Source organism: Oncorhynchus keta, chromosome 23, assembly GCF_023373465.1.
Source record: "Oncorhynchus keta strain PuntledgeMale-10-30-2019 chromosome 23, Oket_V2, whole genome shotgun sequence".
In the NCBI taxonomy this organism is placed as follows: Eukaryota; Metazoa; Chordata; class Actinopteri; order Salmoniformes; family Salmonidae; genus Oncorhynchus; species Oncorhynchus keta.
In genome coordinates, this window is record NC_068443.1 from 12,119,072 (window position 1) to 12,137,924 (window position 18,853).

At 43.9% G+C, this 18,853-nt stretch overlaps 1 protein-coding gene across 5 annotated transcripts; it reads right to left on the reverse strand.

Moving 5' to 3' along the window:
• Positions 1 to 921: 921 nt before the first annotated feature.
• On the reverse strand, positions 922 to 14,459 carry LOC118401800 (cold-inducible RNA-binding protein B-like). Of its 5 annotated transcripts, XR_008077099.1 has the most exons (8): positions 14,347 to 14,405; positions 13,474 to 13,583; positions 13,269 to 13,375; positions 12,902 to 13,067; positions 12,579 to 12,753; positions 12,393 to 12,454; positions 10,067 to 10,137; positions 922 to 9,961 (listed from the first exon to the last, which is right to left on the reverse strand). XR_008077099.1 is itself a non-coding variant. In XM_052476366.1 (7 exons), the coding sequence occupies exons 2-7, from the start codon at positions 13,571 to 13,573 to the stop codon at positions 12,035 to 12,037; spliced, it is 624 nt and encodes a 207-aa protein (XP_052332326.1). In that variant the 5' UTR covers positions 13,574 to 13,583; positions 14,347 to 14,459; the 3' UTR covers positions 11,093 to 12,034. The 5 variants fall into 5 exon arrangements, 3 of the variants coding, with proteins under 3 accessions (XP_052332326.1, XP_035655293.1, XP_035655292.1); XR_008077100.1 differs by lacking the exons at positions 922 to 9,961; positions 10,067 to 10,137 and adding an exon at positions 11,093 to 12,048 and having other exon boundaries at positions 12,393 to 12,458; XM_052476366.1 differs by lacking the exons at positions 922 to 9,961; positions 10,067 to 10,137 and adding an exon at positions 11,093 to 12,048 and having other exon boundaries at positions 14,347 to 14,459.
• Positions 14,460 to 18,853: the final 4,394 nt, after the last annotated feature.

Genomic DNA, 18,853 nt, shown 5'->3' on the forward strand with positions numbered 1-18,853 from the left:
AGGGAGTCTTGTTTTCAGATGAGCCTTGTTAAAATCCCCAGCTACAATGAATGCAGCCTCCGGATAAATGGATTCCAGTTTGCAAAGAGTCAAATAAAGTTAATTCAGAGCCATCGATGTGTCTGCTTGGGGGGGATATATACGGCTGTGATTATAATCGAAGAGAATTCTCTCGGTAGATAATGTGGTCGACATTTGATTGTGAGGAATTCTAAATCAGGTGAACAGAAGGATTTGAGTTCCTTTATGTTTCTTTCATCACACCATGTCTCGTTAGCCATAAGGCATACGCCCCGCCCCTCTTCTTACCAGAAAGATGTTTGCATCTGCGCCGACAGAAACGTGGAGAAACCCGCTGGCTGCGCCGCCTCCGATAGAGTCTCTCCAGTGAGCCATGTTTCCGTAAAGCAAAGAACGTTACAGTCTCTGATGTCCCTCTGGAATGCTACCCTTGCTCGGATTTCATCAACCTTGTTGTCAAGAGACTGGACATTGGCGAGAAGAATGCCAGGGAGTGCACGATGTGCCCGTCTCCGGAGACTGACCAGAAGACCGCCTCGTTTCCCTCTTTTTCGGAGTCGTTTTTTTTTGTTGCCGCATGGGATCCATTCCGTTGTCCTGTTTGAAAGGCAGAACACAGGATCCGCGTCGCGAAAATCATTCTCGGTCGTACTGATGGTGAGTTGACGCTGATCTTATATTCAGTAGTTCTTCTCGACTGTATGTAATGAAACCTAAGATGACCTGGGGTACTAATGTAAGAAATAACACGTTAAAAAAAACAAAAAACTGCAGTTTCCTAGGAACGCGAAGCGAGGCGGCCATCTCTGTCGGCGCCGGAAGTATATACATTGAATTAAATAAAAATAAAATCTATACCTGTTTGGTTCTAATTATCAGAGTAAGTACTCGGACACTATGAAAGTGTAAACCAAGTTTATTCTTCGGAAAGGATTGAACAGCTGAACAGACAAAAACATTTTCACCCAAGCACTGATATTTAACCCTTTCTCCTATGCCAAGTCTCCTCCTACACATCTGAACAGCCAATGCATCTCTGTTAAACCTTAGTGATATCTGTTCTTCCTCACTTCATCTGACCAGACCTTGACCCAAAGTGCTGACTCCTCCCCAACTCACAGCTGTCATGGTGACTGGTACCAGACTGTCTCCTCTCCTCCCAGAGGATCCCTCCCATAGGATCTTTGATAGCTTACAATAACACATCCTGACAATGTAAACATTATACATTACCCTCTCTCCCTCACTGACATGAATAAGTATATTCCAGTACCCAACATACCTAATGAGTCTTACGAACTTTCATGTGCACTATAAACATTGCACCCACTCAGAGCAGGGTAACAAATGGTTGGCTAAATGGAAATGTATATGTAGGCCTATCAAACATGGAACAGAAATGCCTACTTGTTGCAATAAACGGTACGGGATGGAATGATGAAATGCTAGCAATTATTGTAGTATTAGATGGAATATAGATTTACCACATAGGGCCTATGCATTTAAACGTGTGAAAGCAACAGCCAACATTTCAACAAGAGAAAAAAAAGCACCCTCCACTGGAAGGAGTTTGGAGAGAGCATGTGAAGAGCTGGAGAGAGCATGTGAAGAGCTGGAGAGAGCATGTGAAAAGCTGGAGAGAGCATGTGAAGAGCTGGAGAGAGCATGTGAAGAGCTGGAGAGAGCATGTGAAGAGCCGCACCTATGGTGCGTCATTGCCACAGTAATAATAAGTTAAGTAAATTATCTGTGTTCAAATCAAAATTTGTCACGTGCGCCGAATACAACAGGTAGACTTTACAATGAAATGCTTACTTACAGGCTCTATCCAATAGTGCAAAAAAGGTATTAGGTGAACAATGGGTAAGTAAAGAAATAAAAACAACACTAAAAAGACAGTGAATAATAACAGTAGCGAGGCTACATACAGACATTGGTTAGTCAAGCTGATTGAGGTAGTATGTACATGTAGATATGGTTAAAGTGACTGCATATTTATTTTTAACCTTTATTTAACTAGGCAAGTCAGTTAAGAACAAATTCTTATTTTCAATGACGGCCTAGGAACAGTGGGTTAACTGCCTGTTCAGGGCCAGAACGACAGATTTGTACCTTGTCAGCTAGGGGATTTGAACTTGCAACCTTTCGGTTATGCTCTCGATGTTGCAGCTGTAGAACCTTTTGAGGATCTCAGGACCCATGCCAAATCTTTTTAGTTTCCTGATGGGGAATAGGCTCTTCACGACTGTCTTCGTGTGTTTGAACCATTCTAGTTTGTTGGTGATGTAGACACCAAGGAACTTGAAGCTCTCAACCTGCTCCACTACAGCCCTGTTGATGAGAATTGGGGTGTGCTCAGTCCTCCTTTTCCTATAGTCCACAATCATCTCCTTAGTCTTGGTTACGTTGAGGGATAGGTTGTTATTCTTGCACCCCCCGACCAGGTCTCTGACCTCCTCCCTATAGGCTGTCTCGTCATTGTCGGTGATCATATTGAAAGTCACCTTGTCCAAGAGAGATACAGTGCATTCGGAAAGTATTCCCTACCCCTTTACCGTTTCCACATTTTGTTATGTTACAGCCTTATTCTAATATTGAGCTGGCCGCCCGGCCAAACTGAGCAATCGGGGGAGAAGGGCCTTCGTCGGGCTGTTGACCAAGAGCCCGATGATCACTTTGACAGAGCTCCAGAGTTCCTTTGTGGAGATGGGAGAACCTTCCAGAAGGACAACCATCTCTGCAGCACTCCACCAATCAGGCCTTTAAGGTAGAGTGGCCAGACAGAAGCCACTCCTCAGTAAAAGGCACAAGACAGCCCGCATGGATTTTGTCAAAAAGGTACCTAAACCATGAGAAACAAGATTCTCTGGTCTGATGAAACCAAGATTGAACTCTTTGGCCTGAATGCAAAGCGTCACGTCTGGAGGACACCAGACACCATCCATATGGTGAAGCATGGTGGGGATGAATGGAGAAAAGTACAGAGATCATTGATGAAAACCTGCTCCAGAGCGCTCAAGACCTCAGACTGGGGCGAAGGTTCACTTTCCAAAAGGACAACAACTCTAAGCACACAGCCAAGACAACGCAGGAGTGGCTTTGGGACGTTCTTTGAATGTCCTTGAGTGTCCCAGTCAGAGGCCGGACTTGTACCCGATCAAACATCTCTGGAGAGGCCTCCCGGGTGGCGCAGTGGTTAAGGGCGCTGTACTGCAGTGCCAGCTGTGCCATCAGAGACTGGGTTCGCGCCCAGGCTCTGTCGTAACCGGGAGTTCCATGGGGCGACGCACAATTGGCAGAGCGTCGTCCGGGTTAGGGAGGGTTTGGTCGGTAGGGATGTCCTTGTCTCATCGCGCACCAGCGACTCCTGTGGCGGGCCGGGCTCAGTGCGCGCTAACCAAGGTTGCCAGGTGCACGGTGTTTCCTCCGACACATTGGTGCGGCTGGCTTCCGGGTTGGATGCGCGCTGTGTTAAAAAGCAGTGCGGCTAGATTGGGTTGTGTATCGGAGGACGCATGACTTTCAACCTTTGTCTCTCCCGAGCCGTACGGGAGTTGTAGCGATGAGACAAGATAGTAGCTACTAAAACAATTGGACACCACGAAATTGGGGAGAAAAAGGGGTAAAAATTCCAACCAAAAAAAAAACACATCTCTGGAGAGACCTGAAAATAGCTGTGTAGCAACGCCTCCCATCCAACCTGACAGAGCTTGAGAGGATCTGCAGAGAAGAATGGGAGAAACTCCCCAAAGCAGGTGTCTACTTATGTAAATATATTTCTAAAAACCTGTTTTTGCTTTGTCATGGTATTGTGTGTAGATTGATGAGGGGAGTCAAATACTTTCCGAATGCACTGTATACACGGTTATCAAAACACACCAGTAAGCCGACACGAAACAGCCCTTATGGTTTGGCTAGGTGCTAGCCGAACTGTAGCATGCTGACGTCTTAACCGAACTTGGCTAGCCGAACCCTACGAGTGTGCTTACACACTATTGATCTTGGCTGATATGTGGATTTATTGGTTGATAGGTGCATTTTTTAAACATTTTAAGCAATTACATTAACAGGTATTAATTTCCATTACTTTTCATATTTGTATCATTTTCCAAAACCTTTCCAGGCCTGGAAAACACCTGGATAAAATTCCATGACTTTCCCAGCATTTTCATGACTATATGAACCCGACACCACCTAAACTCAGCAAAAAAATAAACGTCCCCTTTGCAGGACCCTGTCTTTCAAAGATAATTCATGAAAATCCAAATAACTTCACAGATCTTCATTGTAAAGGGTTTAAACACCGTTTTCCATGCATGTCCAATAAACCATAAACAATTAATAAACATGCACATTTGGAACAGTTAAGATACCAACAGCTTACAGACGTAGGCAATTAAGATCAGTTATGAAAGCTTTGGACACTAACGAGGCCTTTCTACCAACTCTGAAAAACACCAAAAGAAAGATGCCTAGGGTCATCGCTCATCTGTGTGAACAAGCCTTACAGGCTAACCACACTGCTCCCGTCGCAAAATAAATGTAGAAATCTGTTATTCAGTTATTGCACACAGCCAACGAGCGTCTGCGTTGCCAAGGGCAAGAAGTCCTTTCTATTTGTGACGCAGATCACGCTGCAAGTCCTGCCTCTCCCATCTCCTCATTGGTTTATAGACGCAGGTACTCACGTGCCATCTCCTCATTGGTTATACCCACGTGGGTGACTGAAAGACGAACAAGGTCAGTGGCGGTTATGCACCTAATTTATGAAAGTTGCCAATCGCAATGTAAAGTCAAGAGAAGACAAAGCCTGGAAAAAAGAGAGATGACTAGAAACGATTTGGTTGACCGTTTTATGTGTGGATTAATTGGCAGAGTAGAGGACCTTATGCATTTCAGGTAAAATAACAACTCAATGTTAATATCCCAGGACAAATTAGCTAGAAACTAGCTAAATTGCCATAAATGTTGAATGCTTTTCAACCTGTCCCCAAATTAAATGTAATTGGCTCAGTTTGTTTTGATATTATAACCTGCGTGTCGTGATCGCGTTTGGCGTAGGGGAACAAAATACATTCATGCACGATGGCGCACGCGCGCAGCCAGTTTGGGTTCCGTGTTAGGCATGCTGCAAGGAGGCATGAGGACTGCAGATGTGGCCAGGGCAATAAATTGCAATGTCCCTACTGTGAAACTGTGAGCTACAGGGAGACAGGACGGACAGCTGATCATCCTCGCAGTTGCTGACCATGTGTAACACCTGCACAGGATTGGTACCTCCGAACATCACACCTGCAGGACAGGTACAGGATGGCAACATCAACTGCCCGAGTTACACAAGGAACGCATAATCCCTCCATCAGTGCTCAGGCTGTCCGCAACAGGCTGAGAGAGGCTGGACTGAGGGCTTGTAGGCCTGTTGTAAGGCAAGGTCCTCACCAGCAGTCACCTATGGGCACAAACCCAACATTGCTGGACCAGACAGGACTGGCAAAGGGTGCTCACTAATGAGTTGAGGTTCTCTCTCACCAGGGGTGATGGTCAGATTCGCGTTTATCGTTGAAGGAATGAGCGTTACACCGAGGCCTGTACTCTGGAGCGGGATCGATTTGGAGGTGGCGGGACCGTCGTAGTCTGGGGCGGTGTGTCACAGCATCATCGCACTGAGTTTGTCGTTGCATGCAATCTCAACACTGTTCTTTACAGGGAAGGCATCCTCCTCCCTCATGTGGTACCCTTCCTGTAGGCTGATCCTGACATGACCCTCCAGCATAACACCACCAGCCATACTGCTCATTCTTTGAGTGATTTCCTGCAAGACAGGAATGTCAATGTTCTGCCATGGCCAGCGAAGAACCTGGATCTCAATCCCATCGGAGTGTGAGGGCTATTCCCCCCAGAAACGCCTGGGAACTTGCAGGTGCCTTGAGCGGGTAACATCTCACAGCAAGAATTGAGAAATCTAGTGCAGTCCACAAGGAGCCGCACCACAGTATTAACGCAGCTGGTGGCCACACCAGATACTGACAGTTAATTTAGATTTTGAAACCCCCTCCTTCTTTAGGGACTCATTATTCAATTTCTGTTAGTCACATGTCTGTGGAACTTGTTCAGTTTATGTCTCAGTTGTTGAATCTTATGTTCATACAAATATTTACACGTTAAGTTTACTGAAAATAAACAGCTGACAATGAGGACATTACTTTTTTTGCTGAGTTTATAGCCTTAAAACATGGGATTGGTTACAGTCTGACTTCATTGAAGTTCACACTATATCTTATTAACAGTAACAGTTAAGAGCATAGTGCCAGTAACCAAAAGGTCGTTGGCTCAAATCCCTGAGCCAACATTAAAAATCTGCCCGAGCAAGGCACTTCAACATAATTGCGCCTGTAAGTCACTCTGGATAAGAGCATCTGCTAAATCACTAAATGTACATAGAGACACTAGACATAACTAAATTCCACAATACCTCTTTCGCCATGTGGCTTGGATTCTCTGTCGACACGGCGCCCCGCCGCACCACCACGACTGGTCTGCCGACGAATACTCCATCCGCTGTGCCTTCATTCGGCCTCCGTCGGAGCAGACGCTCCTACTAGTCCAGGGCTACTAACTAAACGCCGTGTCGCTAGCGTAGTGGCGGCTCCCCTGTTCAGTCTACTGCTGCCCCCTGGACACTATGATCAGTTGGCTACATAGCTGATGCCTGCTGGACTGTCCATTAATCACAGTACTCCATTCGGTTTTTAAATCGGTCGGCCCCAGTCTCCAACTCAGGCTCTGTGTGTAGTTAATCCGACCCCCTCTGCCTAGTCATCACCATTTTACCTGCTGTTGTGTTAGCTGATTAGCTGTTGTTTTAGCTAACTCTCCCAATCAACACCCGCGATTACTTTATGCCTCACTGTCTCTCTCAAATGTCAATATGCCTTGTATACTGTTGTTCAGGTTAGTTATCGTTGTTTTAGTTTACAATGGACCCCCTAGTTCCACTCTTCATACCTCTGATACCTCCTTTGTCCTACCTCCCACACATGCGGTGACCTCACCCATTACAACCAGCATGTCCAGAGACACAACATATCTTGTTATCACCCAGTGCCTGGGCTTACCTCTGCTGTTCCTGCACCCCACCATACCAGTTTGTGCATTATGCCCAGAATATATTCTACCACGCCCAGAAATCTGCTCATTTGATTCTTTGTCCCCAACGCTCTAGGCGACCAGTTTTGATAGCCTTTGGCCGCACCCTCATCCTGCATGTCCCCAGGCACCCTCATTTGTTGACTTCTGTGATTGAAAAAGCCTTGGTTTCATGCATGTCAACATCAGAAGCCGCCTCCCAAAAATTCTGAGATTTCCATACCCAACTATAACATTTTCCATCAAGATAGAACTGCCAAAGGGGGAGGAGTTGCAGTCTACTGCAGAGATAGCCTGCAAAGTAACGTCATCCTTTCCAGGTCCATACCCAAACAGTTCGAACTTCTAATTTTTAAAATTAATCTCTCCAGAAATAAGTCTCACTATTGCCGCCTGCTACCGACCCCCCTTAGCTCCCAGCTGTAACCTGGACACCATTTGTGAATTGATCGGCCCCCATCTAGCTTCAGAGTTTGTTCCGTTAGGTGACCTAAACTGGGATATGCTTAACACCCCGGCAGCCCTACAATCTATGCTAGATGCCCTCAATCTTACAAATTATCAAGGAACCCACCAGGTACAACCCTAAATATGTAAACAAGGGCACCCTCAAACATTATCCTGACCAACTGGCCCTCCAAATACACCTCCTCTGTCTTCAATCAGGATCTAAGCGATCACTGCCTCATTGCCTGTATCTGCTACGGGTCCGCAGTCAAACGACCACCCCTCATCACTGTCAAACGCTCCCTAAAACACTTCTGCGAGCAGGCCTTTCTAATCCACCAGGCCCGGGTATCCTGGAAGGATATTGACCTCATCCCATCAGTTGAGGATGCCTGGTCATTCTTTAAGAGTAACTTCCTCACCATCTTAGATAAGCATGCTCCGTTCAAAAAATGCAGAACTAAGAACAGATATAGCCCCTGGTTCACTCCAGACCTGACTGCCCTCGACCAGCACAAAAACATTCTGTGGCGGACAGCATTAGCATCGAATAGTCCCCGCGATATGCAACTGTTTAGGGAAGTCAGGAATCAATACACGCAGTCAGTCAGGAAAGCAAAGGCTAGCTTTTTCAAGCAGAAATTTGCATCCTGTAGTTCTAACTCAGAAAAGTTATGGGACACTAAAGTCCATGGAGAACAAGAGCACCGCCTCCCAGCTGCCCACTGCACTGAGGCTAGGTAACACGGTCACCACCGATAAATCCATGATAATTGAAAACTTCAACAAGCATTTCTCAACGGCTGGCCATGCCTTCCTCCTGGCTACTCCAACTTCGGCCAACAGCACCCCCCCCCCCAGCTTCTCTTTTCTCTGTATATATCAAAGATGTCGCTCTTGCTACTGGCGATTCCCTGATCCACCTCTACGCAGACAACACCCTTCTGTATACTTCTAGCCCTTCCTTGGACACCGTGCTAACCTCCAAACGAGCTTAAACGCCATACAACACTCCTTCCGTGGCCTCCAACTGAAACGCTAATAAAACTAAATGCATGCTTTTCAACCGTTTGCTGCCTGCACCCGCACGCCCGACTAGCATCACCACCCTGGATGGTTGACCCAGAATATGTGGACATCTTTAAGTACCTAGGTGTCTGGCTGGACTGTAAACTCTCCTTCCAGACGCATATCAAACATCTCCAATCCAAAATGAAATCTAGTCGGCTACCTATTTCGCAGCAAAGCCTCCACTCACGCCGGCAAACATAACCTTGTAAAACTGACTATCCTACCGATCCTTGACTTTGGCGATGTCATTTACACAATAGCTGCCAATATTCTATTCAGCAAACTGGATGCAGTTTAACACAGTGCCATCCGCTTTGTTACTAAAGCACCTTATATACCACCCACCACTGCGACCTGTATGCTCTAGTCGCCAGACCCACTGGCTCCAGATCTACAAGTCCATGCTAGGTAAAGCTCAGTCTTCTCAGTTCACGATGGCAACACCCACCCGTAGCATGCGCTCCAGCAGGTCTCTCACTAATCATCCCTAAAGCCAACACCTAATTTGGCCGCCTTTCCTTCCAGTTCTCTGCTGCCTGACTGGAACGAATTGCAAAATCGTTGGGGAGTTATTTCCCTCACCAACTTTGAACATCTGCTATCGCTGCAGCTGTACGGAGTCCATCGGTAAATAGCCCACCCAATTTAACTACCTCATCCCCATAGTATTTTACTTTTCTTCTCTTTTGCACACCAGTATCTACCTGCACATGACCATCCGATAATTTATCACTCGTTAATTTGCTAAAATTGTAATTATTCACCTCCCTCATGCCTTTTGCACACAATGTATATAGTCTCCTTTTTCCTGTGCTATTGATTTGTTTGTTTACTCCATGTGTAACTCTGTTGTCTGTTCACACTGCTATGCTTTCTTGGCCAGGTGGCAGTTGTAAATGAGAACTTGTTCTCAACTAGCCTACCTGGTTAAATAAAGGTGAAATATAATCAGAAAGTTAATTTACTAGTTATTGGATGAGGTGAAACTATTGACTACATCCATCTAGAGCTATGAACAAACACGAGTGTATCTTTTCATTTTTAACATTTTTTATAACATGTTAGTATCGTGTCCCATAGACAAATCACCCTACCGAAAGCAGTTTCCCCAAAGAGATGCAGCTTGTAGGATCTCTATACATAATGTTTAGATGGGAAAATATGTCTTCCCAAAACTCCAGGGAACCAGTGACTGCATTGACACCACTCGGCCAATGCAGAGTACTGGGTTGTGTGTTCACTCCACTGCTGCTCACACCACTTCCAGACACTGGACCTAAGACCAAAGAATGAAAGAACTAGTCAATATTGCATAAATCATGCTTTTTCAGAGCATTTGAAATGGCAGCTTAACAGATGCAAAACTGTACAAAAGACAAACCTGCTGCAGAAGACTCCAGTTTATCACCATCTGACACACTGGAGAGTTCAGTCTCCAAAAAGTTACTCACCCTAAAAGAGAAGACAGTCATGACATTAGAACAGAATCTCAAAGACAACAGGACTTTGGCATGCAACAGCTTAACTTGTTCAACTACCCAGACTTTATACACAATGCTTAGAACCACGCTATAAAATAAGAGCAAGAAACAAAAACACAGATCAGTGGGTTGTACATCAAAAGGGGCAATTGAGGTGATCACAATTGAGTTTGACTGAAATACATAAGACATATAGACATGACGGAAGAGTAGTCGTACGGAGGCCAGGTTGTCATTTCGCTAAGGCACATTTCAAGAGGGGGCAGTTGGACTTAAGCATCGTGTGTTGCAAAATGGCCAGGGGACGTTTGACTGCAGTCTCTGCAGCAGGGGGACAATGGCTAAAACATTGCTGGAAATAAAAATTACTGAAGGATGTGAGCAAAAGGAGTTTACCTCACGTGAACTGGCCTATTGATTGTCCACAAATGAACTAGGCAAGAGAGCAGCTTTCACTTCTGATGAGCACTGGTTGGTAGGAGCAACACGTCATTCGCCAAGGACTTGTAGACATTTTCTGTAGCTGAGCAATGAAGCATTAACAGGACCCCCCCACCCGCATAAGTAGGCCACACTAGTCATGTCAAGATCATACAATATTCCTCTAGGCAAATAAACTACCCATTTATTTACCAAACCACTAGTGCCCAGTGGCATCAAGTACTCAAACTAAACTGTTAAGTGCAACTATAGTCAAAACGTTTTGACTACCAGTACCCCACTAAAAGGTAAACCCCACACGTCAGCCCCAGAGGGAAATTATGCCAACAGAAGTTATTTAAAATACTGGAACCATGGCACTTCCTGTGAAATGCAGTATAAAGGTATTCCCAGTTAAAAACCACAGAAGGGACACATTTAAATGCTATGAAGATACACGAAATGGCAAAATGCTAACTTCCCCATAAGTACGTTCAAGGCACACGTATTTTCAACAAATCGTTTTAATGGGCTCCATGAAGCCAAAATTGACAAAAAAAAATAATCTTCAATGTTGATGATACAAAGAACAGAAAGTACAAAATCGTCCCCAGGTGGAATATTGGGGAAGAGTAGTAACAGAATGAATTGTTTGTTGTTCTCTTTAAGTTAAGTCCATTATAACAAGCACATTTAAAATGCAGGCTTCTGAGCAGAACAAAACACCGTGGGCAGACTGTAGCCCACTGCAATTTGCAACTTCATGAACAGCTGGCCACTTCAGGCGTGCAGTGTCACCAGCCTTAAAGGAATTCACTCTTTTTGGAAACTTAACACAGGACCATCGGCTATATCAAGAACCTCAATGGTATGGGTGAAGGCATTGCTGCCTAGCAACACAAGGAATGCATTCATAAAATCCAAAAAGCACTTCCCGGCCAGTTTTCAAAAGCATCTAAGTGGAATATTTTTTAAACTGTTTTAAAACTTGGCAGGAGGTAGGTCGGACATTGTCGTTTAAAACAAAAACAGGAAGTTAACAAGCCCCATTGATATCCCCAATATTAATATTTAGGATTCAAATGGTGATGTCAGACAGTGCTGGATAGGAACAGGGCGTAGAAAGTAACTGAGGCTGCTATTCAAAAACAGCCATGTGAAGCAATATTTGAGTTCACTAAATTTGCAGCACCAACAAGTCAGACATTATGCTTTATCAATTGAGATGCATCCTTTAGAGAACATCTCCAACTGGAACTTCTATTAAACATGGTTTGTAAATGAATGGCCGAAACCCAATGGCTAAATTTAAAGACGCTCGAACTACTTAAACACAGAATAGGACTACAAAAAATCATCAGGTCAACACGTGGACAAATTTCTTGAGAGGAGCGCATCTTTTTAAATACAGCCAGCCAAGGGATGATCTTGAATCGGGGGGCAGATTTTTACTCGTGAGCAGCTGAGGACAAGAAGTGGGCACACAGACACTGAGTTTAGGAAACAAGTTCACGAACATTTGAGTTTGACACATCCAACATGGTTACCCAATAAACAGTCGCAAATAGCTGAACCAACTAGTGTGGGAGGTCTCTGTATAAACAGTGCTGGGCGTAAGATGAAGCAAATATGATCCCAGCAAATTGAATGAGTTCTGAATACAAGGGAGGGAAGGAACGGCGCATTGAACTAGATGGCATTCTACACTAGTCAGAGGAATAGATTTGATTCCAGAACCCTGAGGAAGTATCCTAGGCTTATTGATGCAAGCACATCATTATGTAAGTACACATAACTCATACATACCATAACTGTCGTAGCTGTCTCTGTAGGATCCCCCAGAGCGATCCCCGTAGCCTCCCTGGCCCCTAACATTGGAGGAGAAAAAAATATATATAGGTAAGGTCGCTGTCCGATATAAAAGACGCAAGAGGGAAATTTCTACAAACAATTTGAGCATCTCTTAATTGGCAGTCGGACGTGTCGCCTCACCTATTGTCCCTGTATCCTCCGCCACCGGAAGAGTATCCTCCGCCACCGCCGCTCCTGTAACCACCACCACTTCCATAGCTCCGGTCTCCGCCACCACCGCCATAGCTCCGGTCTCCACCACCATAGCTCCTCTCACCATATCCCCTGTCACCACCACCACCATATCCTCCACCACCTGGGAACAAACAGGCACAGGCCGTTCAAAAACAAACTCATATTGAAAGCAAAACACACTGAAATGTTGACTACGGCCAAGAGGGAGGGCAGGACAAACGCTAATGGAGGATGGGGAGCACACCATTTTGCAGATTGTCTGCCCATACCTCGCGAGTAAACTCGCCCACCTCTTCCTCTCCCCCCTCCATATCCACCTCCACCGCCATATCCACCACCGCCTCCTCTGGACCCTCTGAATCCACCACCTCCGCCTCCAGAACGACCACCACCCTTGCCTGCCTCGTCCACACGAATTGTTCTGCCGTCAACTGACTGCAAGAGAGAAAGGGGTTAACCATTGTAGTTCATAATCATTTGTTTTATGCAACACATTGACATTTGTCTGGGTGGTCAGTCATTGTTTATAGAGTTACATTTGTGGTAGGGCCAGATCTTCAAACAGGTGCACTATAATAATTATACATGCAAAAACTAGGTAAATAAGTTTCCTTAGAAAATGATCGACATATCTACCTTGCCGTTCATGCCATCCAATGCATCCTTCGCATCCTCGGCATTATCGTACTTTACGAAGCCGAATCCACGAGATCTTCCCGTTTCTTTGTCCCTGATGACATCAACTGAGCGAGACCAAAACATCAATTAACCGGAAGTTCCCAATTTCTGAAAATATATTTAGTAGCCAACCATCGCGCAAATAAAATTATTTAGGACGCACCTTTTGCTATGTTTCCATACTTAGCGAAGGCTTCAGCCAGAGATTCTTCTGTTGTGTCGAAGCTCAGGCCACCGACGAAAAGTTTTCCTTCGTCGGACATGTTTCTTTGTCTGCAAGGGAAAAAGCCCGGGTCAAATACAATCCCATTAGGTGTCGTTCCCTGGCCATTTCCATTCATATCAAACGTTACATAACGTACTCCCGATTCCTACATGAGTTGTAAATCTAGCTAGGTCACATCTAGGGTAGTTAACAAATTGTCTGACGCACATTGCGTACAACATAATTAGCTCCGTTAGCGCTAGGCCAACCTGTCAATAATCGGACTTCAGGCTAATACAACATTTTTGAACGTTATTTAACCTGCTATGGTGGAAAACAAATTAAGCGTAAACCGTACGCGCGGATTAGCCGTCTGGCTAAATGAGTCTTAAAAAAAAAAAAACCTGGCCAAGAAGGGAGCGCCATTTTACACCACGTTGTTGGCCTGCTTCGCCACCTGGTGCTAAGCTAAAGGCGGAGACGCAGCCATCTTTACAATGAAGTTGATAGCTAACGTAAGGTGAAACGAGGACTGAAAATAGAAAAATAAAAAAAAGGGTTAAACATCCGTGTATTTAATTTATGTTAACTAGCTAGTTCTCGCAGAAAAACTCTAAAATCAGCTTAAGTGAACTGGCGAAATAAAGGTCGAAAAGCAACGTTAACGCGTACTTTCGCTAGCTAAAAGCGGTTTCGAACCACGTTCATTCAACAATAACACAATTTCTGTAATTTACACAATAATTATTTAGAATATCTACAGACGACCAAAATAACGATAAATTAGGCAATCAGCTAAATACACCAGCCACAAAATATACAAAAACGTACCTTTTACGGACAGAACGAGAAGAGCTGGTGTTTAGAGAGGCACGTCGTCACAAAAGAAATGGAAGCGCACTCTGTCTGTGACGACTGTTAGCGAAGTATTTAAATGACTTTGCGGGGGGCGTGATCTTGTCTTATTTGAATATGGGCACATCTTTTTCGCGGTAACCTTTCATTGACAATTTCATACGAATTGATACAATTATAACAGCTATTCAATAATATATGAGTTTGCTATTTGAGTTTGTAAACTTATACGCCCAATGTCTTTTACATTTTTAAAGTCAGTCCAAATTGGGCTATATTTGAATAATTATTCAGGCTACTTTGCCCACTAGTTTTATATAGGCAATTTTCTAAAACATTTATCGAGAAGTGGAAAGGATACACATGTTAATGGTCCAGTGTGTCCATGTATCTCACAGTCCACTTTTTCTGCATGTACTGTATGTCACCCAATGCATAGGCTTGGTTTGCTTGTCTCTGCAACTGTAGGCCTTAGTCAAGCTACTGTGCTTTTCTTCCTAAAGTATTATTGAAAGAAGAAGAAAAATAACCAGACCTTGCCAGATGTTGATGCTGGCATGAATCGGTATATGGAATTGTTTGACCTTTGGCATTAGCCTGTATCTAAACTGAACAAAAATATAAACAAAACATACAACAGTTTTAAAGATTTGATTGAGTTAGTTCATATAATCAAATCAAAGTTTGTCACGTGTGCCGAATACAACCTTTACAGGCTCTAACCAACAGTGCAAAAAAAGCTAATAATAGGTAAAGAAATAAAAACAACAGTAAAAAATATCAGTTATATTTTACCTTTATTTAACTCGGCATGTCAGTTAAGAACAAATTATATTTTTCAATGACGGCCTAGGAACAGTGGGTTAACTGCCTTGTTCAGGGGAACAACAACAGATGTTTTACCTTGTCAACTCGGGGATTTGATCTTGCAACCTTTCGGTTACTAGTCCAACGCTCTAACCACTAGTCTACCTGCCACCAGAAATAACAGTAGTGAGGCTCTATACAGTAGCGAGGCTATATACAGTGGCGAGGCCATATACAGGCACCGGTTAGTCGGGCTGCTTGAGGTAGTATGTACATGTAGATATGGTTAAAGTGACTATGCACATATGATAAACAGAGAGTAACAGTAGCGTAACAGAGGGGTTGGCAGGTGGTGGGTGGCGGGATACAATGCAGATATCCCGGTTAGCCAATGTGCGGGGGCACTGGTTGGTCGGGCCAATTTAGGTAGTATGTACATAAATGTATAGTTAAAGTGACTATGCATATAAGATAAACAGAGAGTAGCAGCAGCGTAAAAGAGGGTTTGGGGGGAGGCACACAATACAAATAGTCTGGGTAGCCATTTGATTATCTGTTCAGGAGCCTTATGGCTTGGGGGAAAAAACTGTTGTGAAGCCTTTTGGTCCTAGACTTGGCACTCCGGTACCACTTGCCATGCGGTAGTAGAGAGAACAAACAGTCCATGACTGGGGTGGCTGGGGTCTTTGACAATTTTTAGGGCCTTCCTGTCACGTCTGCTCCCGCTCTTCCCCCACTGGCACTTGAGGGCGCCAGGCTGCCCTGCATCACGCACTCCTGCCATCTTTTACGCACACCTACCTTCCCTCGTCACGCGCATCAGCGATATTGGACTCACCTGGACTCACTCATCACCTGTTAATTTCCTCCCCTATATTTGTCAGTTCCCCTGCTCTGTTCCCCGCTGCTGCATTAATTGTTTGTTGTCTGTATTTCTCGTTTGCTGACGCTGTTCCTGTCTCGTTCTTTAATAAATGTTTGACTCCCTGTACCTGCTTCGTGTCTCCAGCATCATGCATGTGACACCTCCTCTGACACCACCTGGTGTGGAGGTCCTGGATGGCAGGCAGCTTAGCCCCAGTGATGTACTGGGCCGTTCGCATTTCCCTCTGTAGTACTTTGCGGTCGGAGGCCGAGCAATTGCCGTACCAGGCAGTGATGCAACCATAACGATGTTGCAGCTGTAGAAACTTTTGAGGCAAATGGTGGTCATATAAGGAAATCAGACAGTTAAAATATATTCATTAGGACCTCATCGAAAGATTTCACATGACTGGGAACACAGATATGCATCTGTTGGTCACAGATACCTTTTTTAAAAAAAGGTAGGGGCGTGGATTAGAAAACCAGCAGCACAACTCATCTCCTTCGCATAGAGTTGATCAGGCTGTTGATTGTGGCCTGTGGAATGTTGTCCCAAACCTCTTCAATGGCTGTGCGAAGTTAATTAATATTGGCAGGAACTGGAACGCTGTCCAACACATCGATCCAGAGCATTTCCAACCTCAATGGTTGACATGTCTGGTGAATATGCAGGCCATAGAAGACCTGGGATATTTTCAGCTTCCAGGAATTGTGTACAGATCCTTGCAACATGAGGCCGTGCATTATCATGCTGAAACATGAGGTGATGGCAGCAGATGAATGGCAGGACAATTGGTATCTCACAGTTCTCTGTGCATTCAAATTGCCATCAATAAAATGGACTTAAAAATTGTGTTCGTTGTCCATACCTTATGTGTGCCCATACCATAACCCCACCGCCACCATGGGGCACTCTGTTCACAAGGCAACCATACTGTTAAACAGCCACCACTAGCACATTAGAGGCTGCTGCCTATAACCATAGACTAGAAATCATTGGTCACTATAAGTAATGGAATACTAGTCGCTTTGATAATGTTTACATATCTTGCATTTCTCATCTCATATGTATATACTGTATTCTATACTATTCTACGGTCTCTTAGTCACTTTAATAATGTTTACACATCTTGCAATACTCATCTCATGTATGTCCTGTATTCTATATTATTCAACTGTATCTGAGTCCATGTGGCTCTGACATCGCTCATCCATATATGTATATATTCTTAATCCTTTCCTTACTTAGATTTACGTGTATTTTGGGTATATGTTGTGAAACTGTTAGATATTACTTGTTAGATATTACTGCACTGTCAGAGTTAGAAGCACAAGCATTTCACTACACCCGCAATAATATCTGCTAAACACGTGTATGACCAATATAATGTGATTTGATTTGACATAAGCAAACCTCTCGCCCACACGACACCATACACACGGTCTGCCATCTGCCCAGTACTTGAGACATCTGTGGCATTGTGTGACAAAACTGCACATTTTAGAGTGGCCTTTTATTGGCCCCAGCATAAGGTGCACCTGTGTAATGATAATTCTGTTTTAACATCTTCTTGATATGCCACACCTGTCAGATGGATGGGTTATATTGGCAACTGAGAAATGCTCACTAACAGGGATGTAAACGAAATTGTGCACAAATGTTAAGAGAAATAAGTTGTTGTGTGTATGGAACATGTCAGGGATCTTTTGTTTCAGCTCATGAAACATGGGACAAACACTTTACATGTTGCTTTTATAATTTACATGAACATGAAAGATGTATAGGGTTATTGATTTTGAGGTGAACTATTAGTGGGCAGTGCTTAATTTCTCAATTGGGAGGTGCCGGGAAAAAAACAAGTCGAGCCCAGGTGGCTCTGATGTACCTGAACGTATGAAAGAGAGAAAGAAATCACCTTTATAATAAAGCATTCCATGCATAACATCGCTTTTGCGCGCTGTCATAGTTCACTAGAGTAGAGGCGCTTGGAGAAGATGCACACAGTGATTTTTTTTAAAGCCTATGTTCCGGGATAAAGGTTACCTTTTATAAACGCATTTAATGTAATTCTACATAATATTTATTAGATGACTAGAGACTTTAGCAGAATCTTTTTTAATACCTAAAAAATGTAGAATCTGAGGTCAATAAAAAATACCTGGTCTTGCATCTATCAATAGCCTAGGCCTAGGTGTGTGGGGACACATATTGTACAAAATTAAGAGAAAATTATAGTCCTAAAAAAGCTTTCCAGTTTCACTGACTTACCCAATAATGCGCAGCTCACTCACCGGCGATGGACGATGCGCTCGTGCCAAAAGCCTATCTCTCTCTCTCTCTTGTTTTACTTTCTAAAACAATGTTTTTCGCTCAACAGGCCTATTTGAAAGTTGCAAACATATTTGGTAGCCCAATAGATTGTTCCAAAATTTAACCTGAAGTCGCGCAAAAACGTGTGTATTTTCCTACGAATTAAGTCGCACGAAAATGTGTGTTTTCACACGAATTTAGCCACACAGAAACGAACGAAATATGCTGAAATATTTTATAAATATTTGCACGAATTGAGTGTGGCATTATGTTTGCAACAGCATGCAGTCAAAACAGGCCTTTTGCAATATTTAAGATAGAAACATCGCGGGAAAACACAGGGTTGAAAGCAAATGGATTCCGTTGAAGAGAGACTAATCTGTCTGTAGGCTACTAGGGCAATGCTGTTCTACACTGTCTTTTTTTAATGTCCCATATTTATTTACAGTATCAATCAAAAGTTTGGACACACCTACTCATTCCAGGGTTTTTCTTTATGTT

Coding starts and splice junctions, on each gene's coding strand:
- LOC118401800 (XM_052476366.1), bottom strand. CDS start 13,573: ATGTCCGACGAAGGAAAACTTTTCGTCGGTGGCCTGAGCTTCGACACA. Junction 13,376..13,473: donor GTATGGAAACATAGCAAAAG/GTGCGTCCTAAA, acceptor GGTCTCGCTCAG/TTGATGTCATCAGGGACAAA. Junction 12,455..12,578: donor GGAGGATACAGGGACAATAG/GTGAGGCGACAC, acceptor CTCCAATGTTAG/GGGCCAGGGAGGCTACGGGG.